The 18044-nt window shown below is 40.4% G+C and overlaps 2 protein-coding genes across 2 annotated transcripts; one reads left to right on the top strand and one right to left on the bottom strand.

Annotated features, from left to right (window-relative positions):
* The first annotated feature begins 5111 nt into the window (after positions 1 to 5111).
* tigara (TP53 induced glycolysis regulatory phosphatase a) lies at positions 5112 to 13591 on the top strand. Its single transcript, XM_034085462.2, has 6 exons — positions 5112 to 5247; positions 6374 to 6411; positions 6489 to 6610; positions 6789 to 6866; positions 6947 to 7057; positions 11265 to 13591. Exons 1-6 carry the CDS (start codon positions 5174 to 5176, stop codon positions 11652 to 11654), a joined length of 813 nt encoding a protein of 270 aa, XP_033941353.1. The 5' UTR covers positions 5112 to 5173; the 3' UTR covers positions 11655 to 13591.
* Positions 13592 to 14338: 747 nt separating this feature from the next.
* Positions 14339 to 16213, bottom strand: LOC117448309 (fibroblast growth factor 23-like). The gene is made up of 3 exons (XM_034085548.2): positions 15921 to 16213; positions 15525 to 15628; positions 14339 to 15430 (listed from the first exon to the last, which is right to left on the bottom strand). The coding sequence occupies exons 1-3, from the start codon at positions 16123 to 16125 to the stop codon at positions 15008 to 15010; spliced, it is 732 nt and encodes a 243-aa protein (XP_033941439.1). The 5' UTR covers positions 16126 to 16213; the 3' UTR covers positions 14339 to 15007.
* Between the last annotated feature and the right edge of the window lie 1831 nt (positions 16214 to 18044).

Here is an 18044-nt window from a genome sequence, read left to right as displayed (position 1 = left end):
AAGCAGGAGCAATTTCATGACCAACAGCAAAAAAACATGTGATTTATAAACAAACACTGCATTTGCACTTTTTCACAAAACGAAAACCGCACCATTGGGAAAGCTTAATGTTTTGTTTAAAACAAAAAAAAACAGGGAAAGGCTTGAAAAACACTGAGAGTTGAGACTCAGGGTGCAGGGTGAGGGTCTCAGTGCAGGTATTCAGGCTCCATTGAATCCCCCTCTGGTTCTTGTGCTGAAAGAGGGAGTAACAGACAGGAGAAAGGGTTATACACACCTATATAGCACACCTATTGGATGGGAATTGCCTTGGGGAGATAAGGTGTGGTCTCTGTTCCCAACTGAAGTTATGGAACTTTATTATTTGTGAGTTTAACAAAGTATGATAAATGGCATCAGTAATGGATGTGATATGAATTTCTATAAAGTTGTCTCACATTCTTGGTCATATTTTATATACAGTATGTAATGAGTATAACATGTCCAGTAAGTATAACGTTTTTCCTAATACTGTGTATTCAACCACTATGGAGTATGTATGTGGGCAGACAAAACTGAGTTGTTCTGTGTGTGAAGTAACCTCAAGTCACTCGTTTGTCAAGACAAAAAAGGGCAAGACTAGGCTGAGAGCAGAGGCTATACCCACCATCTTCGTGCATCGCCCTGTGGTCAGAAAGAGAAGGGCCCCTGTATCGACAAAGCCCATAGCTCATGATCACAGCGATAGTGTGAAAGGTGACACAGGTATAATAAGTATGAACTCTTAGTAACAAAAGTAATATTTCTTATTTTTAAGTGGTATAATATTTTAAATGTTCGAACATTTACATTTACATGTGCCATGTCTTCTACTTACATTAGTCTCAAAGATTGAGGGAAGAAGGGAAGGGATCACTGCCCTCCACCTGCCAGCACCCAGCCAGAGGAGCGCAAACAACAAAAACAAGCAAGGTGTCCCGTCATGTACCTGGAAGTTTGGGTTGGCAAAATGGAGTAGAGAGGGACTTGAAAAACCTTGGTGGCTCTCTACTCATGTTGTTACAGTTGTCTTGGTTACAGTTTTTTTTTGTGCCATTTCCACATCTTTAGAAAATATGAAAAAATTGAAGTGAAATCCAACTCTTCTCTGGAGAACAAACTTTGATTTCTCTGTCTTGTGAGTTTGCAGTCTTGCAGTTTTGCTCCTCCACCTGTAACATCACTGCCCCTCCACCTGCCATACAGTAGGTTACTAACAAGATTACTTATATAATACAGTGATAGAATATATGTTTAGTATGCTTACTTATATAAAACAGTAGTATTAAACTTACCTTGTGTTTTCACTCTCACTTAAGTCCCTCTCCCTTTGCCATCAATCCAAAATCAGCTGAGCTGCAACATTATACAGACAGGTAATAATCAACATAATCACAAGGACACAATATGGCTCTGCAAAAAACACTCACTCTTACACGCACCAAAGTTATATTTATCTAATATTTAACTCCCTCCACCCCCGCATACAATCCCGTTTAGAAGCCCCTCTTCTCTAATTCAACATGTTGGACGAAATGACATTAAGAGAACGGAATTTACAATTGAAAGGCTGTTCAACGTGTGTTGCTAACTTGCTTCGGTATATAGCTTGATCTGTTATCTGTAAACGTTCCCTAAATCTACTAATTTAGGGATAATCCACTGACATCCTTTAATACACATGTTAATTTGAATCAGATGTACTGATAATATCCGCAATATAAATCTTTAAACTTCTTCTTACCTTTAAAAGTCCGTCACGAACGGTCTATTATGCTGCAACTCTACGGCTCTGCTAGCCTTGGCGCTAACTTCCGGGGAACGATTGAGAGGCTCCACGATCCGCCATTGCTGTAAACAAGTGGTCCATTGGAGTGAACGGAGATGTCGTAACTCTTCTATTATATGGCTCTGGTCGGGACCAGCCAGGACGTTGTGAATCGCGCTAAGCTCCGTGGAGGTGTGATTTCCTTGTTTAGCGATACACAGCGATACACAGCGAAACACAGCGAAACTCACCCTGAGCACACACAAAGTCACAGCCGAAGTAAAAACAATAAGTGTGGCTTGATATTGAGTAAGAAAAAGGTTGATAAACACTGTGAGAATGGGTCTGCAGAGATAATTTCGCCGCGATCCCAACTGTCTGTTATCAGCCTGCAGCCAGGGAGGAGAGATCAGCAGAGCTGCATGCACTGAGTGTGTGAGGAAGTCCGTGAATTGGTCAATTTGGACCAATCAGCGGGGGCTTAACGTAACGGCTCCGCGGACGTAACGTAACGGCTCCACGGATTGGTCCATTTCATTCCGGGGACGACATGACATCATGATGTCCCCGGAAGAATCAAATGGACAGTGACGTATCTCCAACGAGGCGTTTTGGAGAGGTATTTTCTGTTTTAGAGTTTTACTCCCTACAGGGTGTACTTTGAGGGTTTTGACTCTGCAGACCGTTTACATGCATACAAACCTTCATAACACACAAGGGGACGGGCAATAAACGGAAAAGCATGACATGTCACCTTTAAGCTCGCTGGTCTCATCATACAACGGCAATGAAAAAAGCACCAGGGGAGGCAGCCATAACCTCTGTCGCACTGAAGGGGGCGCAAGTGAGCCCACAGGTTCTTGTTGCTACTGTTATTCTACGCAGAGACGGTAGACGCCATTGATATATATAAACATATATCTATGGTAGACACAAACAACAAACTAGACTTTTGAAACTAGAGGAACATAAGGAGGACTTTTACAAAGAAGTAATAGAGATTGTTGTCCAGAAGGATAGCATGGATATTCAAGTCAAGGTAAGACCCCAATTGTAATGAAAATGGGATCTTACTAAGAAAGAACAATCCAATATTTTGATTTTGGGTATTCTTTTGTTGAACGGTCTGTTTAAAATGAATCGAAGCATCAGACTAAAAAAGCTTTTGAAAATAACCGAACATTTCGATTAAGGTCAAAATATAATAATTGTAAATCTGACTCTGAAAGAGTCAGTGCCTCACCAGCCATGAACCTCACCGCACGTCACTGCTGAATGCGCACATTAACAGGTTTATGACATCATTGCCCCGTCTAAAACACAAGTGGATCTGACTTGAATTACATTTGACTTGAGTGTTTCGTCAAACTTAATGTATTGCTTAAAATAATACTTCTGCATACAGTATGTGACAATGTAGGTGATGCACGGCCAGATACGGCTCGAGAAGCTGACTCAGATAAGGAAATATAGGCCTATGATAAATGATGATATTATATGATCGATGATCTGATTGATGATGTGATATGCATGATAAGTGTGACACGTTGGCGTCTTCTCTGCATACGGCAGTTTAACTGTATTTCCTTTATACTTAATAGATTTAAACTCCGCACACTGAGCTCTGATCAGGCGGTGCCCGTGCTTTCACTGAGTTTATCTCTTTTCTATAGACGCCGAGGCAGGCAGCGTCAGGTAAAACAAGTTATTTAGCCTTCCCAAACCTGAGCCTCACACACCGCCTATGCTTAACACACTTTAATATGATGATGATGATGATGATGATGATGATGATGATGATGACGATGATGATGATGATGATGATGATGATGATGATGATGATGATGATGATGATGATGATGATGATGATGATGATGATGATGACTGTGATTTATTCATGACATGGTTGACACTTTATCATGACAGTTTTTCAACATACTCTATGACTTTCTTCATATTTTGTTGCTATATTATAGTAGGCACGCTGGTTATCAACTCGGTAAATCAAGTTGATTTACGGAGTTGATAACCAGCGTCGTATGACCGCTTAGCGAGAGCGCGTTTGTTAGGGTTAGTTAAGATAACTCAAACATATCCAGGGTATGTTGAACTGGCTTCGTAGTACAGGGCACAGGTGGCTGCAAAGCAGCGCTAATGTCAAAGACACACACATTATTATTATTCTTGCATGCAGTGACAAATATATTTGGGCCCTGCAGTACCTGCTGCCCCTGGTGTTAAGAATATTATAAAATGTCATAGTATAGTATGACAACAAAAATAGGCCATAGTATCGTATGTCCTAAAAATTTATAGAATAGTAAATGAGGAAAAAGTCATAAAACACAATGTTGGAAATATGAAGAAAAAGGTAATGGTATTGTATGTTGAAAGAATATTTTAGTTTATTTTATGTCATTATATTACAAAAGTCATAGTATAGTTAGAAAAAAAATCATAGTATGGCAAAAAAAATGGAAAAGGTAAAGTATATAGTAAAGGATGGGTAAATATCATTAAAAAGACATAATATTGGTGCCAGAGAAAAGTATTAGTTTAGTATGCGGAAAAGGTTTTTTAAAGGATGAAAGTATTTAAGTCATAGTACAGTATGCCAAACATTTTGAAGCAAGTCAAAGAATGTCAAAAAACACAAAGTATAGTATGTCGAATATATTGTGGAAATAAGTCTTAGAATGTAGAATTTATGGAAAAAAATCATAGTATTGTATGTGGAAAAATATTTTAAAAAGTTATAAAACAGTATGTCGAAATTATCATGAAGACTGTCTTAGTATAGTACATAAAGAAAACAGGGGGAAAAGTCATAGTATAGCATTGCAAAAATATCATGAAAATATCTGGATTTCGTCATGTCGAAAATGTCATGAAAAAAGTGACAGTATAATTAAATAGTACACATCTTATAATAAAAAAAATACATAAAGTTCAACAATATCTTTAAAGAAATCCCAGTAATGTATATTGAAAATAAGTACATGTTAAAAAAATTCTAGTTTAGTATGTCAAAAATATCATCAGAAAAGTAATTGTAATAATAAAAAATAATAATAATAATACGTCGATAAATGTGACAATAGTTATAGTACAGTAGTAGGCCTATGTGGAAAAAATCATGTAAACAACATAAACTGCTACTTTATGTTAAGCTAAAAGACTTAAACGTCTTGAAAAGTTTTGCATATTTGAAAAGGTGTGTTATTGTTAAATTGTAAGATTATTGTACCCAAAGCATGATAAGAAAAGTAAAACGTAAATGACCCTGTTGACTTCCCATACATCCCGAAAGGTTTCAAGTTCACGCGCTCTCCATGCGCGAGAAGTGTGCTGTAGTCGTCTTCAGGACACCTTTGAAGCCAAAAGTCAATGCGATATTCTTCCATCGTTAAGTTGCAGCAGAACATGAAGGCGCTAACATTTGGGCTAACTCTTGTTCGACAGTAAGTACAGTTGACATTCATACATGTGTTAAGCACAGAGGCTCAGAGCTGCTCAGCTCAGGATCAGCTCAGGCTCAGCTGCTGGTCTAAGCTCCTATTTATAGTTCTCTTCTGTGTACTGTCTCTCCGTGGATTTATTAACTAGTTTTTATGTTAAGTAATGATACATTTGTATTATATGCGTTCTGCATGTGTCTGCAGCTAGACTGTGCTAGACATAGCAGGTGTCTCATAGCATACGTTGTTAGGTTAAGTTGTTACGTTATGAATACAGACACGCCATTAATTGTAATAATAGATTGTAGCAGCAGCATACACAGGGAAGTTATTGAAGCTTCAAACCGAGCAGCTACAGTAGGCTCTGTCTCTCTGTCTGCAGTACCTCGTATTGACCACGAGAGGGCAGAGTGTTACCATGCCTCACCAGCCATGAACCTCACCGCACGTCACTGCTGAATGCGCACATTAACAGGTTTATGACATCACTGCCCCGTCTAAAACACGAGTGGATCTGACTTGAATTACATTTGACTTGAGTGTTTCGTCAAACTTAATGTATTGCTTAAAATAATACTTCTGCATAGTATGTGACAATAGGTGATGCACGGCCAGATGCACGGCCAGATCAAAACTTGATGGTTCAGAAATGTGTTTTTAATCTCTGATAATACGTCGAATATTACAATAGTAGCTGTATGAATGGTTTCTTGCTTTGCTTTGGAGTAGCAATGTATGTGGTATGGTATATTATTAAAAAAGGTATTTTCTTTATTTTTCCCTCGATCTATGTGTTTTCAATGTTATAACACAATAGATATACATCTTTAATTGCTGCTGGAAATTGTGAAAGGATTTACATTTGTTATGATGTTTTATGGACTAAAGGACTAATAAATCAAAACACATATATTTCATAAATGATTGATGTCTAGGAGAGACTGCCACAGACAGGAGCATATCTAACATAATAGGTTTAAGGGCCTATGCCTGAAGGAGCAGAAGACTAATAAAGGCGAGACATAAAAGGCATAAACAGATTTATGACACTCTTTCCCGAGCTTCTTTAACAATTCTTTATTATTTTAGCTTGTACACTCTGACATGATGAATCATTTATTTCCTGCAGTGGGGAGACACAGTACAACAAAGAAGGCCTGCTACAAGGTACGAGTGAAGATGTCTGCACTATCTTGTTTTGTTCTCTGTGTCTTTATTTAATCTTTCCCTTTTATCCCGTGCAGGTCAGCTCATCGACGCCCCCCTGTCAGAGAGCGGGCTGCAGCAGGCTGAGGCCGCAGGCTGCTACCTGAAACACGTCCTGTTCAGCAACGTGTTCGTCAGTGACATGTTGCGGGCCCGCCAGGTATATGCTTTCCTTTTACAGCAAGCAATGATGGTAGAGTTAAATGAATCAAACAATGTAGAATATATTCAATTTACTGTATGATTAGATGCAAAAAGTGCTCTACACTCTATTTTAGACCACATTTTTCTCTTTTTATAATAATGATGATGATGGTGGTGTGTGTTGTTTCTTCCAGACTGCTGAAACAATTATGAAACACAACACCAGTTGTCTTGGTCTGCAGGCTGTGTGGGACCCTTTACTTAAAGAGAAAGTGAGTGGCAATTATTTGTTGAAGATATGTATAATTTTTATGAAGAAACTTTAGTCATTCAGTCAATAACTTATTTCCAGAGCTTTGGGACAGCGGAGGGGGGGCGGGTGCAGGACCTGAGAGAGATGGCCAAGGCAGCCGGGCAGAACTTCCTAGACTTCACCCCTCCAGAGGGGGAGACTCAGGAGCAGGTGAGGCTGCTTTCTGTTATTTTATTATTCATACAGATGTTATGTATGACTCGCTCTGACTTCCTCTCTTTCTTAACTACTTATATAATGTGTCTCTCTCTCTTTCACTACTTTAATGTTCACTGTTGTGGCTCAAACGACATAACAGGGTACCAAAAACTCTCTGCTTGAAATGAGTTTCGTAGATACATCCTGACATAAACCTTTAATACCCTTATGTTGTTAAACAACAAGAAATCAAAACATAGTAGCATTCATCATTCAGATTGTCCATCAGTCTAATGTGTGACCAACACTTCATTCAGAAAAAAACTAATCGAATCTGAAACATTTTATAGTTTTAAGATAAGATGGACTTTTATTAATCCCTCGTGGGGAAATTATTTCTCTGCATTTGACCCATCCTAGTGTTAGGAGCAGTGTGCTGCCATTTTGAACGGCGCCCAGGGAGCAGTGTGGGGAACATGTCTCATTTACAAGATCTTGTAGAAAAATATGAAATCCTGCGCTCCTCAGTGCCACTGGGAAGCCATGAATGACCCGGCTGTGAGTCATCTGATAAAACTTCAGTGAAACTTTGACTGAACTGTTCTGTAACAACACAGAGCATAGGAGAGGTTGAAATAATGTGTTCAATATGCACATGAAGCCGGCTTTTCCCCCAATGTTTATAAGCCTTTAGTATTTTTTTAATGTAATGGCATTATATGTGTGCTATACTACAAAAAAAGACATGTCTCAGTTATTTAATATAAAACAAAAAATCTTTAAGGACACTGTAATAAATTATAGTTAAATAGCAATAAAATAGAGCTGTAATTTACATGGAAATAGAATGTAATGAATTATAGAATATAAACTATGAAATATGAAATAAGACTAGAGAATGCAATTCCTAAAGAAATTGATAGTGGGAATGCTTTATGCTGAAAAGTTGCATTTGATGACATCCCATAATACGCTTAGATGCATTGATGGTTGCATCGTTACCAAACCTGTGAAGTTTTGGGCCGTTTGGAGCATTTTCACTGAAGTTATGTGAAAACCGTGTTTCATGGCGAGCATTGTGTTGCCATGGCAACGGCAATTGAAGAAATCTCAAAACTGTCCCGTATATGTCTTCACGGCTGGACTGTTAGCACACATGTGAAGTTTGAGCACTTTTTGAACATTTTCATAGGAGTTATAGCGACATCGTCTTTTATGGCGAGGGATGCGTTCCCATGGAAACGGCATATGATGAAACCCCATAATTGACGTAGAGCTGTTGAGGGCTGGACCGTTAACCATTATCTGAAGTTTGGTGCTGTTTTGACCCTTTTCATAGGCGTTACGACAACATCGTGTTTTATGGCGAGGGATGCGTTTCCATGGAAACGGCATATGGTGAGATGTCAGATTTGACGTAGAGCTGTTGAGGCATGGAGAGGTGATATACAGGTGAAGATTGTGGGACGACCGGACCGTGTCCATTGGAGCTACAGCGACATCGTGTTTTATGGCAACAGCCTATGGTGAGATCTCAGATTTGGCGTAAAGCTGTTGAGGCATAGACCGGTGATATACAAGCGAAGTTTGGGGGGCGATCGGACCGTGTCCATTGGAGTTACAGCGACATCGTGTTTTATGTCGAGGGATGCGTTTCCATGGAAACGGCATATGATGACACCCCATAATTGACGTAGAGCTGTTGAGGGCAGGACCATTAACCATTATCTTAAGTTTGCTGCTGTTTTATGGCGAGGGATGCGTTGCCATAGTAACACCACATTACGTAACATCAGATTTGTTGTAGAGCTGTGTTAACCATTATCTGAAGTCTGCTGCTCTGAGCGTGTCAGTTGGTCATGTTATGACATCATCATGTTCCATGACACAGGTGTTTATATTTGAGATGTCCAGAGATCAAAGGTTTCCATGGTGATGTGCAGTAATCAGTGAGAGGAGAGCATTTTCATTGTTCTGAATGAGAGATAAACCTCTTACATGTGAATGTTTCGTTGAAGAACCATAACAGATATCGGTGAAATTTCAAAGCGTGAAGTATGTCAAGGAACTTGAGCATCTGAAGTGTACTTTTTTGATGAGGGAGCAGATGTCCTGCTCCCATTTGAGGTCCTGGGCGATGATGGTGCCCAGGAAGTGGAAAGACTCCACAGCAGTTACTGGGGAGTCACACAGAGTGATGGGGGCGGATGGGGCTGCGTTCTTCCTAAAGTCTACCACCATCTCCACTGTCTTCAGGGCGTTGAGCTCCAGGTGGTTGTCCCTGCACCAGGTCACCAGATGGTCCATCTCCCACCTGTAGGCAGACTCGTCCCCACCAGAGATGAGTCCGATGAGGGTGGTGTTGTCTACGAACTTCAGGAGCTTGACAGACTAGTGACTGAAATATGAACCTATATGAGTTTAGGTCACATTCACACCAGCCTTGTATAGTCCGGTTGAATCGAACCCTGGTGCGTTTAGCCACTTGGTGCGGTTCGTTTGGGTTGATGTGAACACAGTCCGAGACCTCTGAAGTGAACTAAACAACCGGACTCTGGTCCGCTAAAATAGGTGGTCTCTGACCGCTTGCTAGTGAACTCTGGAGCGGTTCATCTCTGGTGTGAACGCAGTCCGCACCAAAACATAGGAAGCGTAGTATTTACGTGTCACAAGAACGCGGGTGTCTTCAAAATCGTTAGCGAAAGAGCGAAGCAGAATGAAGTGTTGAACAGTGTTGTGTAAAGTAAAAACAACTATCAAACTAAAAACTATACATAAAAGTCAGAGCCACCTGCCGTCGGTGAAACCCCCTCCTTACTGCAGAACGTCTCTCATTATATGTGTTATAATGTTTTGTATCGCACGTTGTCTGATTATTATGCGCCATTGCTGATGATATGCTCTCCAGATTAACAACAGCATGAAAATAACCTGCCGATGCCCCATGGCGGAGACTCTGGTAGAAATTGCCGGGATTCGCGTTTTTACCCCCTTAATGTCTGACCAATTGTTGAACAGCATTTCCGAGCACATGACATAGTCCGGCTGAATTGTGCCTGTGTGAACGCAAACCGAACCTTCTGAAAAATGAAACAGACAACAGTCTGGTGCGCACCAGAGAAGCGGACTATTAGGTGTGAATGCGACCTTTAGGTCCCTTTAAACTGATTATACGAATCCAATCTGATTCAATATACACACACTACCACCAGGTGGCAGCAAACACTCATCTCCTTAGTTAAACCAAACCTCTGCATGGAGGTATCATGCCCTCTCAGAGTCCCTTTGCATCCACATGAGTGTATATATTTTGCCACTTAGTATCAAAGTACATGCTCTTCCTCAAACAACTGCAGAGTGTTCGTCACAGCGCCTGATTCAAAAGTAACGACATGTGGGCGTGAGGGGGCGTAAGGAGTGAGGGATGTTCTATTTAAAAACATTCTCGTCAGGCTTCATCTTTTAGATCTTTAACTCTGGCCCAGCCCAGTAGGTGAGCAGCACATCACGATGATAATGCTGATAAACAAAGATAGATCTGACGTAAGCAGCTAGCGCCAAATCACTGTCTCCTTCAGGCCTCCTCCCAGCTTTACTAAACACGTTACGTGTTGCATCAGGATGAAACTGAAGTGGATGTGTAATTTTGGACTGGAAAGGTTGTAATTGAATATACAATATTTTCTTTAACTGTTATGATGGGCTGAAATACTGTGCAACTTTATCTAAACTAAAACAACTATTTCGATACCAAATCCTGAATGGTTATGAGCAGGACCTGAGAAGTGATGCTTGCTATTTCTTGTTGATGTAAAAGTTATTTGTTTTTGGTTGTTTTGTACAAAGAAATGATTTGTTTAAAACAATAAATCAAATATCACGGTTGCTGATGACGATGACCTACACTTTTATTTTCATGAACAATGTACACTAAAGGGGGGTAGGACCAGAAACGTTTTCAAGCTTCTTCTTGCCCCTTTTGAACATGACGGAAACTATTTGAGAATTTATTTTTTTACATCTTGAAAGTTTTTATTTTATTTTGCTTCTTTTTGTTATAATTATTGTTTGTTTGTTTTTCTAACATGTTCAATAAATTGACTACTACAAAATAAAAAAATGTATTTAGTGTAACACACAGACAGATTTCCCTTGTGTGCTGTTTGTGTAGAAGGAAATGCAACAGAAGCATACCGTAACAGATATTTGCTTTGTCCAGGTGAAGGAGCGGGTCAAAGAGTTTGTGGAGAAAATGCTCCAGAAAATTGGGGCCGAACACTGGCAAGACAGAGGGGTGGAGGAAACGAGCCCACCTGTTCCAGCAGAAACAAGTCCTGTGGAGGGGACTGCAGACGACGGGGTGAGGGGGGTCCCGGTCCACGCTCTGGTGGTCACACACGGGGCCCTCATGCGTGTGGCCCTGTGCTTCTTTGTGGACGAGCTACATTGCTCCGTGCCTCCGGGTTCTAGCAAAGAACATGTGTTCTCATTGAGTCCGAACACAGGTCTGTGTCGGTTCATAATCACTGTGAGAAAGGAGGAACACACGTTCAAACTGTCAGGGATCCGCTGTGTGTTCGTCCACCGAGGGGACCATGTGCAGCAGTAGAAGCAGCTGGAGGTGTTACAGAAAGGAATATGAGGATAAGAGGAAAGTGAGCCACACAATGTGGAGAAAGCTCCAGGGACTCAACACAAACCTCAGAAGTGATTCGTAGTTGTTCAATAAAAGCATGTTTTGACAAGTTAAATGTCAAAGAAAAAGAGGTCAAGTATTTAGGTGCAGTTTATTTTGAAGGCTGTCTTTATTGATAATTGTTTCCTCCATTCAAGTTATTCGACTTCTGTTTTTGTAGTTAATCACAACATCAGATATTAAGGAGTCATACCAATACCAGTGAAATTCCATGATACGCAATACCAAATTCAATACAAGGATGAAGGAAATCATAACAATAAATCCCATGTTCTGTACTTCAACGTTTTGCATATTTATTTTGTTACGAAGTTGAAAAGATATCCATTTTAAGTTGCTGAAAAAGTGAATCCTTTCAACAAATGTATTTGTTTCTCATAGCAAAAATATAACTGAAAAGAACATGAACTCTTCATAATGTAATTCATGGAACCTTACTTGTTTAACCTGCTGCTAACGTCAACTTGTTTACAATGTAGCATTATCGATATAAAAAAGGACGCCGGGGGAAGATCTGTTTGTTTGTTTGTTTGTTTGTTTGTTTGTAGCCTTTATTTAACCAGGGGAAAATCCCATTGAGATCAACGATCTCTTTTTCAAGGGAGACCTGCAGCACATTGGTTACACATAAAGACAACAGAAAACAAAAAGGACATCAATGCAACATAGTTACAGGGGTATACATTAGCAACCTATTCACAGTGACAGATATCTAATAACATTTCATCTATCCGAGCTTTAAAATGATGCAAGGATGCAATCTCTGTATCTAGAGACACATACTATGAAACCCAGCCTGGAGTGGGGGAGTTTAATAGTTTGAAATCTTTAAAGGCAATACTAATCAGACAAATAACACCTTGATCAGCTTCAATTCGATTCTTTGAGATCGAATCGGGACAATCCCTATTCTTAAAATCTCAAAAAATCTAAATATAATTTAGAATGCTCGAATAATTATTCAGAAATCCAGTTTAAAATCTACAAGACATGGATCAAATATTAAATGAACACAGCATACAACAAAATGCATTTAATGCTGAGTCATGCTTCTAGCACTATGTTCCTGTCTGGCTGTTCATTACTGTAAACGTAGCAGCTTCTGCTCTAATGAGTCCATGTTGCTATATTTACCCTCCGGAAGCTCACAGACCCTACGTAGGAGCACGGAGCAGAACTGCTACCATGTTGACTTTTTGGAAATGAGTGACTCTGTCATTGTTGGGAACTAACACTTTGGTCAGCAAGGGCAAATGTTTAAGACTGCATACATGCCATATTTGTTTTACTGTAGCATGTATGTTCACTCTACTGGTCCTCCCACTCTGAAATCATTTATTGACTACTGAACTGGATTGTATGCAAAGCAATGTACGTATTCAATGGCTCTTACTGCCGTGATTACATCATTGAAAATACTTTATTATATCAAATAATGCTCTTAGACTAAAATTGGTTATTACATTTGTATAATTAATAAATATAGCTTTTACATGTGTCTGTTTGAAAGTTCAGTCTTAGTGGATACTCACCAACATTTAGATATGTTTCCAATAAAACTCCTCATCATACACTGTTCCTCATTAGTTCAACTTCATATCAGTTAAATCTTTGGTTTTACATTATTTCTCCTGGTCTAATATTTGCCACTTACATAACCAATTTGCTGTGTGCTTGATCACCATGTGATTGTTGTGGACTGCAGCAAGCTATTTGTTGTTCTGTTCTGTTTCTGCAAACATAATTTAAAGTGTTCCAGTGAACCTTTGATAAAGCTTTTACTGGTATTTTGTTAGAATGAACTTCAATAAAAATGCAAATATTACAGGAAAGCAAAGGCCGCCTGAGTTCTTCTTTTCTTTAAAGGTCTTTTACACATGAATATGTGTCCCTGGTGTGTAAGGGAACTCACAAAGTGTCAGAAAACAAAACGCTCTCTTTTCCTCCGTACCCAAATCTCTAAAAACGGGGCTACAACGGAGCTGATCCAGATTTGCGTCCGATTGATATGACATAATATTGGAAATGTGGACCCACGGCCCTATCAGAAACGTTGCTACCGGAAACAATACGCAACGTGTTTTTGGAATTAGTATGGTCTTTGTTTACATTAGCAAGCATCGCTAACATGTGTAAAAAGCAGGAAATAAAAAAAGGAACTCAGCTTGTGGTTTAACCGGCAAGAGAAAAAGCATTTGAGCTCCATACTGTTTCAGAAATAATCCTCGATGTGGTTTGGAACATGATATGGCTTTTAATCACGGCAGCATTTAGCTGTATCTGCAGGAGCTCACAGTGTGCCTGCATGCTCCAAAGGGGGCGGGGCCAGCAGCTACTGACCCAGAATCAGCACTTCAGTAACACGGCTGAAATAGAGGGGTATGAGGCATGGCTAATGGGTGATCTGTTTGGTATTTTGAGCAAAACACTTCATAGACATGTCTTTTATATATTTTCCGAGGCCTATAATATATGCCTAAAAATAGTATAATAGGAGCCCATTAATGTAACAATTTGTTAGAATTGAATTTATTTCATCATACTGTATATAGGTGCATCTGGAAGCAACAACTAAAGAAAGCACTTCCGACACAATCCACAGAAATGTTAACATTTATTCTTTCCACATCAGAACAAAACAATACAACTTGAAATATATAAATAATAAAACAGTAGGCTAAACATGAAGTCATTTTAATAAATAAATACCTTTCATCACTGTGACTATTGGTGTCCGGCACCTGACGTAATTGCATTGTATTCATGAGTGTGTGGCAGATTATTCACGTCTCCAGTTTGACCTGCTCTATTTCTGTCTAAACTCCTGTTATGGAGCTTTACTGTATCAACACAGGTACGTAAAAAAACAACGCAGAATTACCTACAGATTACACATTTTTTACATATGCAGAACAAACATTACCATATCTTAACTGCGGGAAGAGGTCAGCGGGACGTGGGACCAAACTCTGCATGGTCATGTTGAACGTTGCTGTTCAAACAGCACATCGGTACAGCTGCTGTTATGTAACAGGAGCACATTACAAAGCCTTATAGTACCATTGAAACCAATCTTGAAAATTCAGATTCAAGGATCTTATCTCTATTTTTCAGAAGTTGTGAAATATTGAAATCCCTTTTGTTTGTCTCTGACTGACCCTGCAGGATAAGAAGTAACCCCCTGCAGTCAAGCACAACGTACGTTTAGAACATAAAGACCTGCAGCCCCTCTTGACTTTTCACACACTGAACACAAGGTCAGTATCTTATTCTTGTTCTGCTCGATCTGCAATATTAGTCTTGACAGGACTGACGGGCCCGTTGGGCTGTAGGACCCTCAGGGGGTCGTCACAGGAAGTGATGGTCTCCTTGGAGACAGCGCCAGCCTGGTCCTGGTCCGGCTGCACCTGATCCACATCCTGGTGATCCGTGGCAGAGTGTGAGGGCTGAGATCTTAGCGGATCAGAGGGGTTCACCCCCTCGCTCCGCCTGTGTCTCTTCGCCAGGGGACCCAGGAGCTGCTCCACCAGGCCGGGGGAGGGTCCGGGGTGCTCCTGGTGAGTGCCTCTCAGCTCAGCTGCCTCCAGTCTGAGCAGCCGGCCCCCACTTGTGGAGTAGAATACGTCACGTTGGTTGGACAGATTTAACCAAATGCGCTGGAAGAGACAATCTTCTCTGTCCTTTTGCCTCTGTTTGGTAAAGAAAAAGCAGACACAATGTTTTAATGTTAATGGTGCACTAATTTCCTCTCAAAATAAGTGCATCATTAAAATATATACTCACAGAGTTGTACAGCTCCCCCTTTGAGTCCATACACAGGAACCGCTTTCTTCTCAAATCAAATATTGACACAAAGTTGCTTGTATCTGTCCGCACTGGCAAAATAACTGGAAAAATACAAAAATAAAACACATTTTAAAATACTCATTAGTTTTAGATGGGAAAATCTTATTTTGTACTGTGTATTTAGAATATTATTTTGTCATGAACATTTGCTGCTATGAATCCTGTTTGCTTGTTTTGATGACATGGCAAAGTATGCATTGGACAATAAAATAAGCTAAACTTCACAGAGGAATTATTGCATTTACTGTTAAAAAAAGCACTTATTTTCTAAGAATCTATAAAACAACCTGTAATGAAACAAGATAAGTATGTAATAGATGTATGCAGACTTACCCAGAAAGTTTCTGTGAATATGTTTTCTTATTGATCCACTCGTCCCCAGGAAGAAGCGTCCAGCTGTATCATCCTGTGCTTCTCTGGGGAAGTTGCTCTGCTGACGCTGTATGAGCTGCTCGGGGCCCCGGGGCCTCGGTGAGCAGTCCACCGGTACAGACATACGTACGGCTATCAGGATGAGTGAGAAGAAAGCCAGGTGCATGATCAATGGGGTGGCGTGCTCTCTACTCTGAACTGCACAAATGTTCAGGTTGGTGTGTGGGCAGCTACTGGAGGAGGAGAAAGTCCAACAGGTCTATTTAAACAGAGGGTCGATGAACCGGCTAACTCATTTACGCAATGACTCAAAGCCGTCCTGTTTTTCCACGGTTAAGGGTTGCCTGGATGGAATTCCTGCAGGCTCTCAAAGACCATTTCATCTGTGAGTGTAGGTTTATTACTGTCAACGCCTTAGAAGCATAATTATTCCTTTGTTCAAATCTAAGAAATCAACCATAAAGACTTCAGAGGATGAGGAGACGGCAGAAGAAGAGGATAGACTGTGATTTATTGACCTGTATCATGTGATCAAGACAGATAGGTAAGAGTGACAAACGTGCTTTTAAAGCTCACCGATCATGCTATATTTGAACAATGTATTATAGGGCCATATCTATACAAAACTTGTCTCTGAAGTGTTTTGCTCAAAATACCAAACAGATCACCCATTGTAGCCATGCCTCATACCCCTCTATTTCAGCCCTGTTACTAAAGTGCTGATTCTGGGTCTGGCCCTTTAAATGTACCTGAGCTGCTGTGGCCACGCCCCTTTGGAGCGTGCAGGCAAGCTGTGAGCTCTGTGAAGAGAAGAGAGAGATTTCTACTGGCACAAAATTAGCTAAATGCCAGAGATGTTCACAATTCTTTTTTTGCAAGTCCAAGTCAAGTCTCAAGTCTTTGGTCACGAGTCCAAGTCAAGTCTCAAGTCTCTAAAAAAATAAAAGTCTCATGTCTCTTCTGGTTGTAATAAGCCTTCTATTGTCTGCTGCTATCCAGTCTGTTAAGAATACTGCACAGCTATATCTAAGAAATTCAAAGCACTTACTGTGTTATTATCACTCCTATATCTATTAGCATACAGTATCAGTACTGATTAGTTGTTTGTTATATGATCACTTTAAACAGGCTATTGCAATGCAATATGAGGACAAACATCACACTTTAGCTAAATGCAAACAACTTATAAGCAAAACAATTCAGAATCAGAAATCAGCAAGCAAGCAATTCACTAATCTTTTCAAATATTCAGTTACAAAGCTAGTAGCAAGCTAAGTTAGCATTACATAGCTGATGCTGAGCTAAACATGTTTGCTAACCGTCCATATGCGTTAATGTGACTGACCTCTCGGGGTGAGTTTTCAAGTGCCTGATGAAATTCGACGTTGTTGCGCCAGCATCCTTGATTTTGATATTGCAGACTTTGCAGTGTGTGCTCCTTTTGTTGGTGCCGCCGGCGTTTTGTTCGAAGTTTTTGTAGTTGAACCTAATTACAAGCGGTACAGCCGCAGGTGTGCCGCCCGCCGGTCGCCATTGTGTTACTACGAGGTAGTAACAGAGGCGCGCACGTCTGCGTAATGAGCCCGGCTAAAGTAACTGGATGGCCTACCTGCCTGTCAGCCTTCCATCTGGGCACAAACTTATCTCGTGCCCTCATTGGTCATGTGCGCGTTCGTGTGTGTTGGAGGAGGCGGGCTCTATAAGGAAGTAGCAGCCTCTAGCAGATTATCTCCGGTTGTGTATTTTCAAATTCTAGCGATCTCGAGCCGGTTTCTCTCAAATGTACCTACCCCACCTTTAATACGCCAACAATAGAAAACACAATGATTGTTCACGAGTCCCAACACACGAGTCCAAGTCGAGTCTGAAGTCTTTTGGTCACGAGTCCAAGTCAAGTCTGAAGTCTCTGTGTGTGCGACTTAAGTGCGACTCGAGTCCGAGTCGCAGACTCGAGTCCCCATCTCTGCTAAATGCTGCCGTGAATAAACGCCATATTTTGTTCCAAACCACATCAAGGATTATTCCTGAAACAGTATGGAGCTCAAATTATTTTTCTCTCCCGGGTTTACCACAAGGTGAGTACCT

This window comes from Pseudochaenichthys georgianus, chromosome 6 (assembly GCF_902827115.2).
Source record: "Pseudochaenichthys georgianus chromosome 6, fPseGeo1.2, whole genome shotgun sequence".
NCBI classification, from domain to species: Eukaryota; Metazoa; Chordata; class Actinopteri; order Perciformes; family Channichthyidae; genus Pseudochaenichthys; species Pseudochaenichthys georgianus.
Note: the sequence above shows the minus strand (reverse complement) of the source record. Positions and strands in the feature narration are given on the sequence as shown.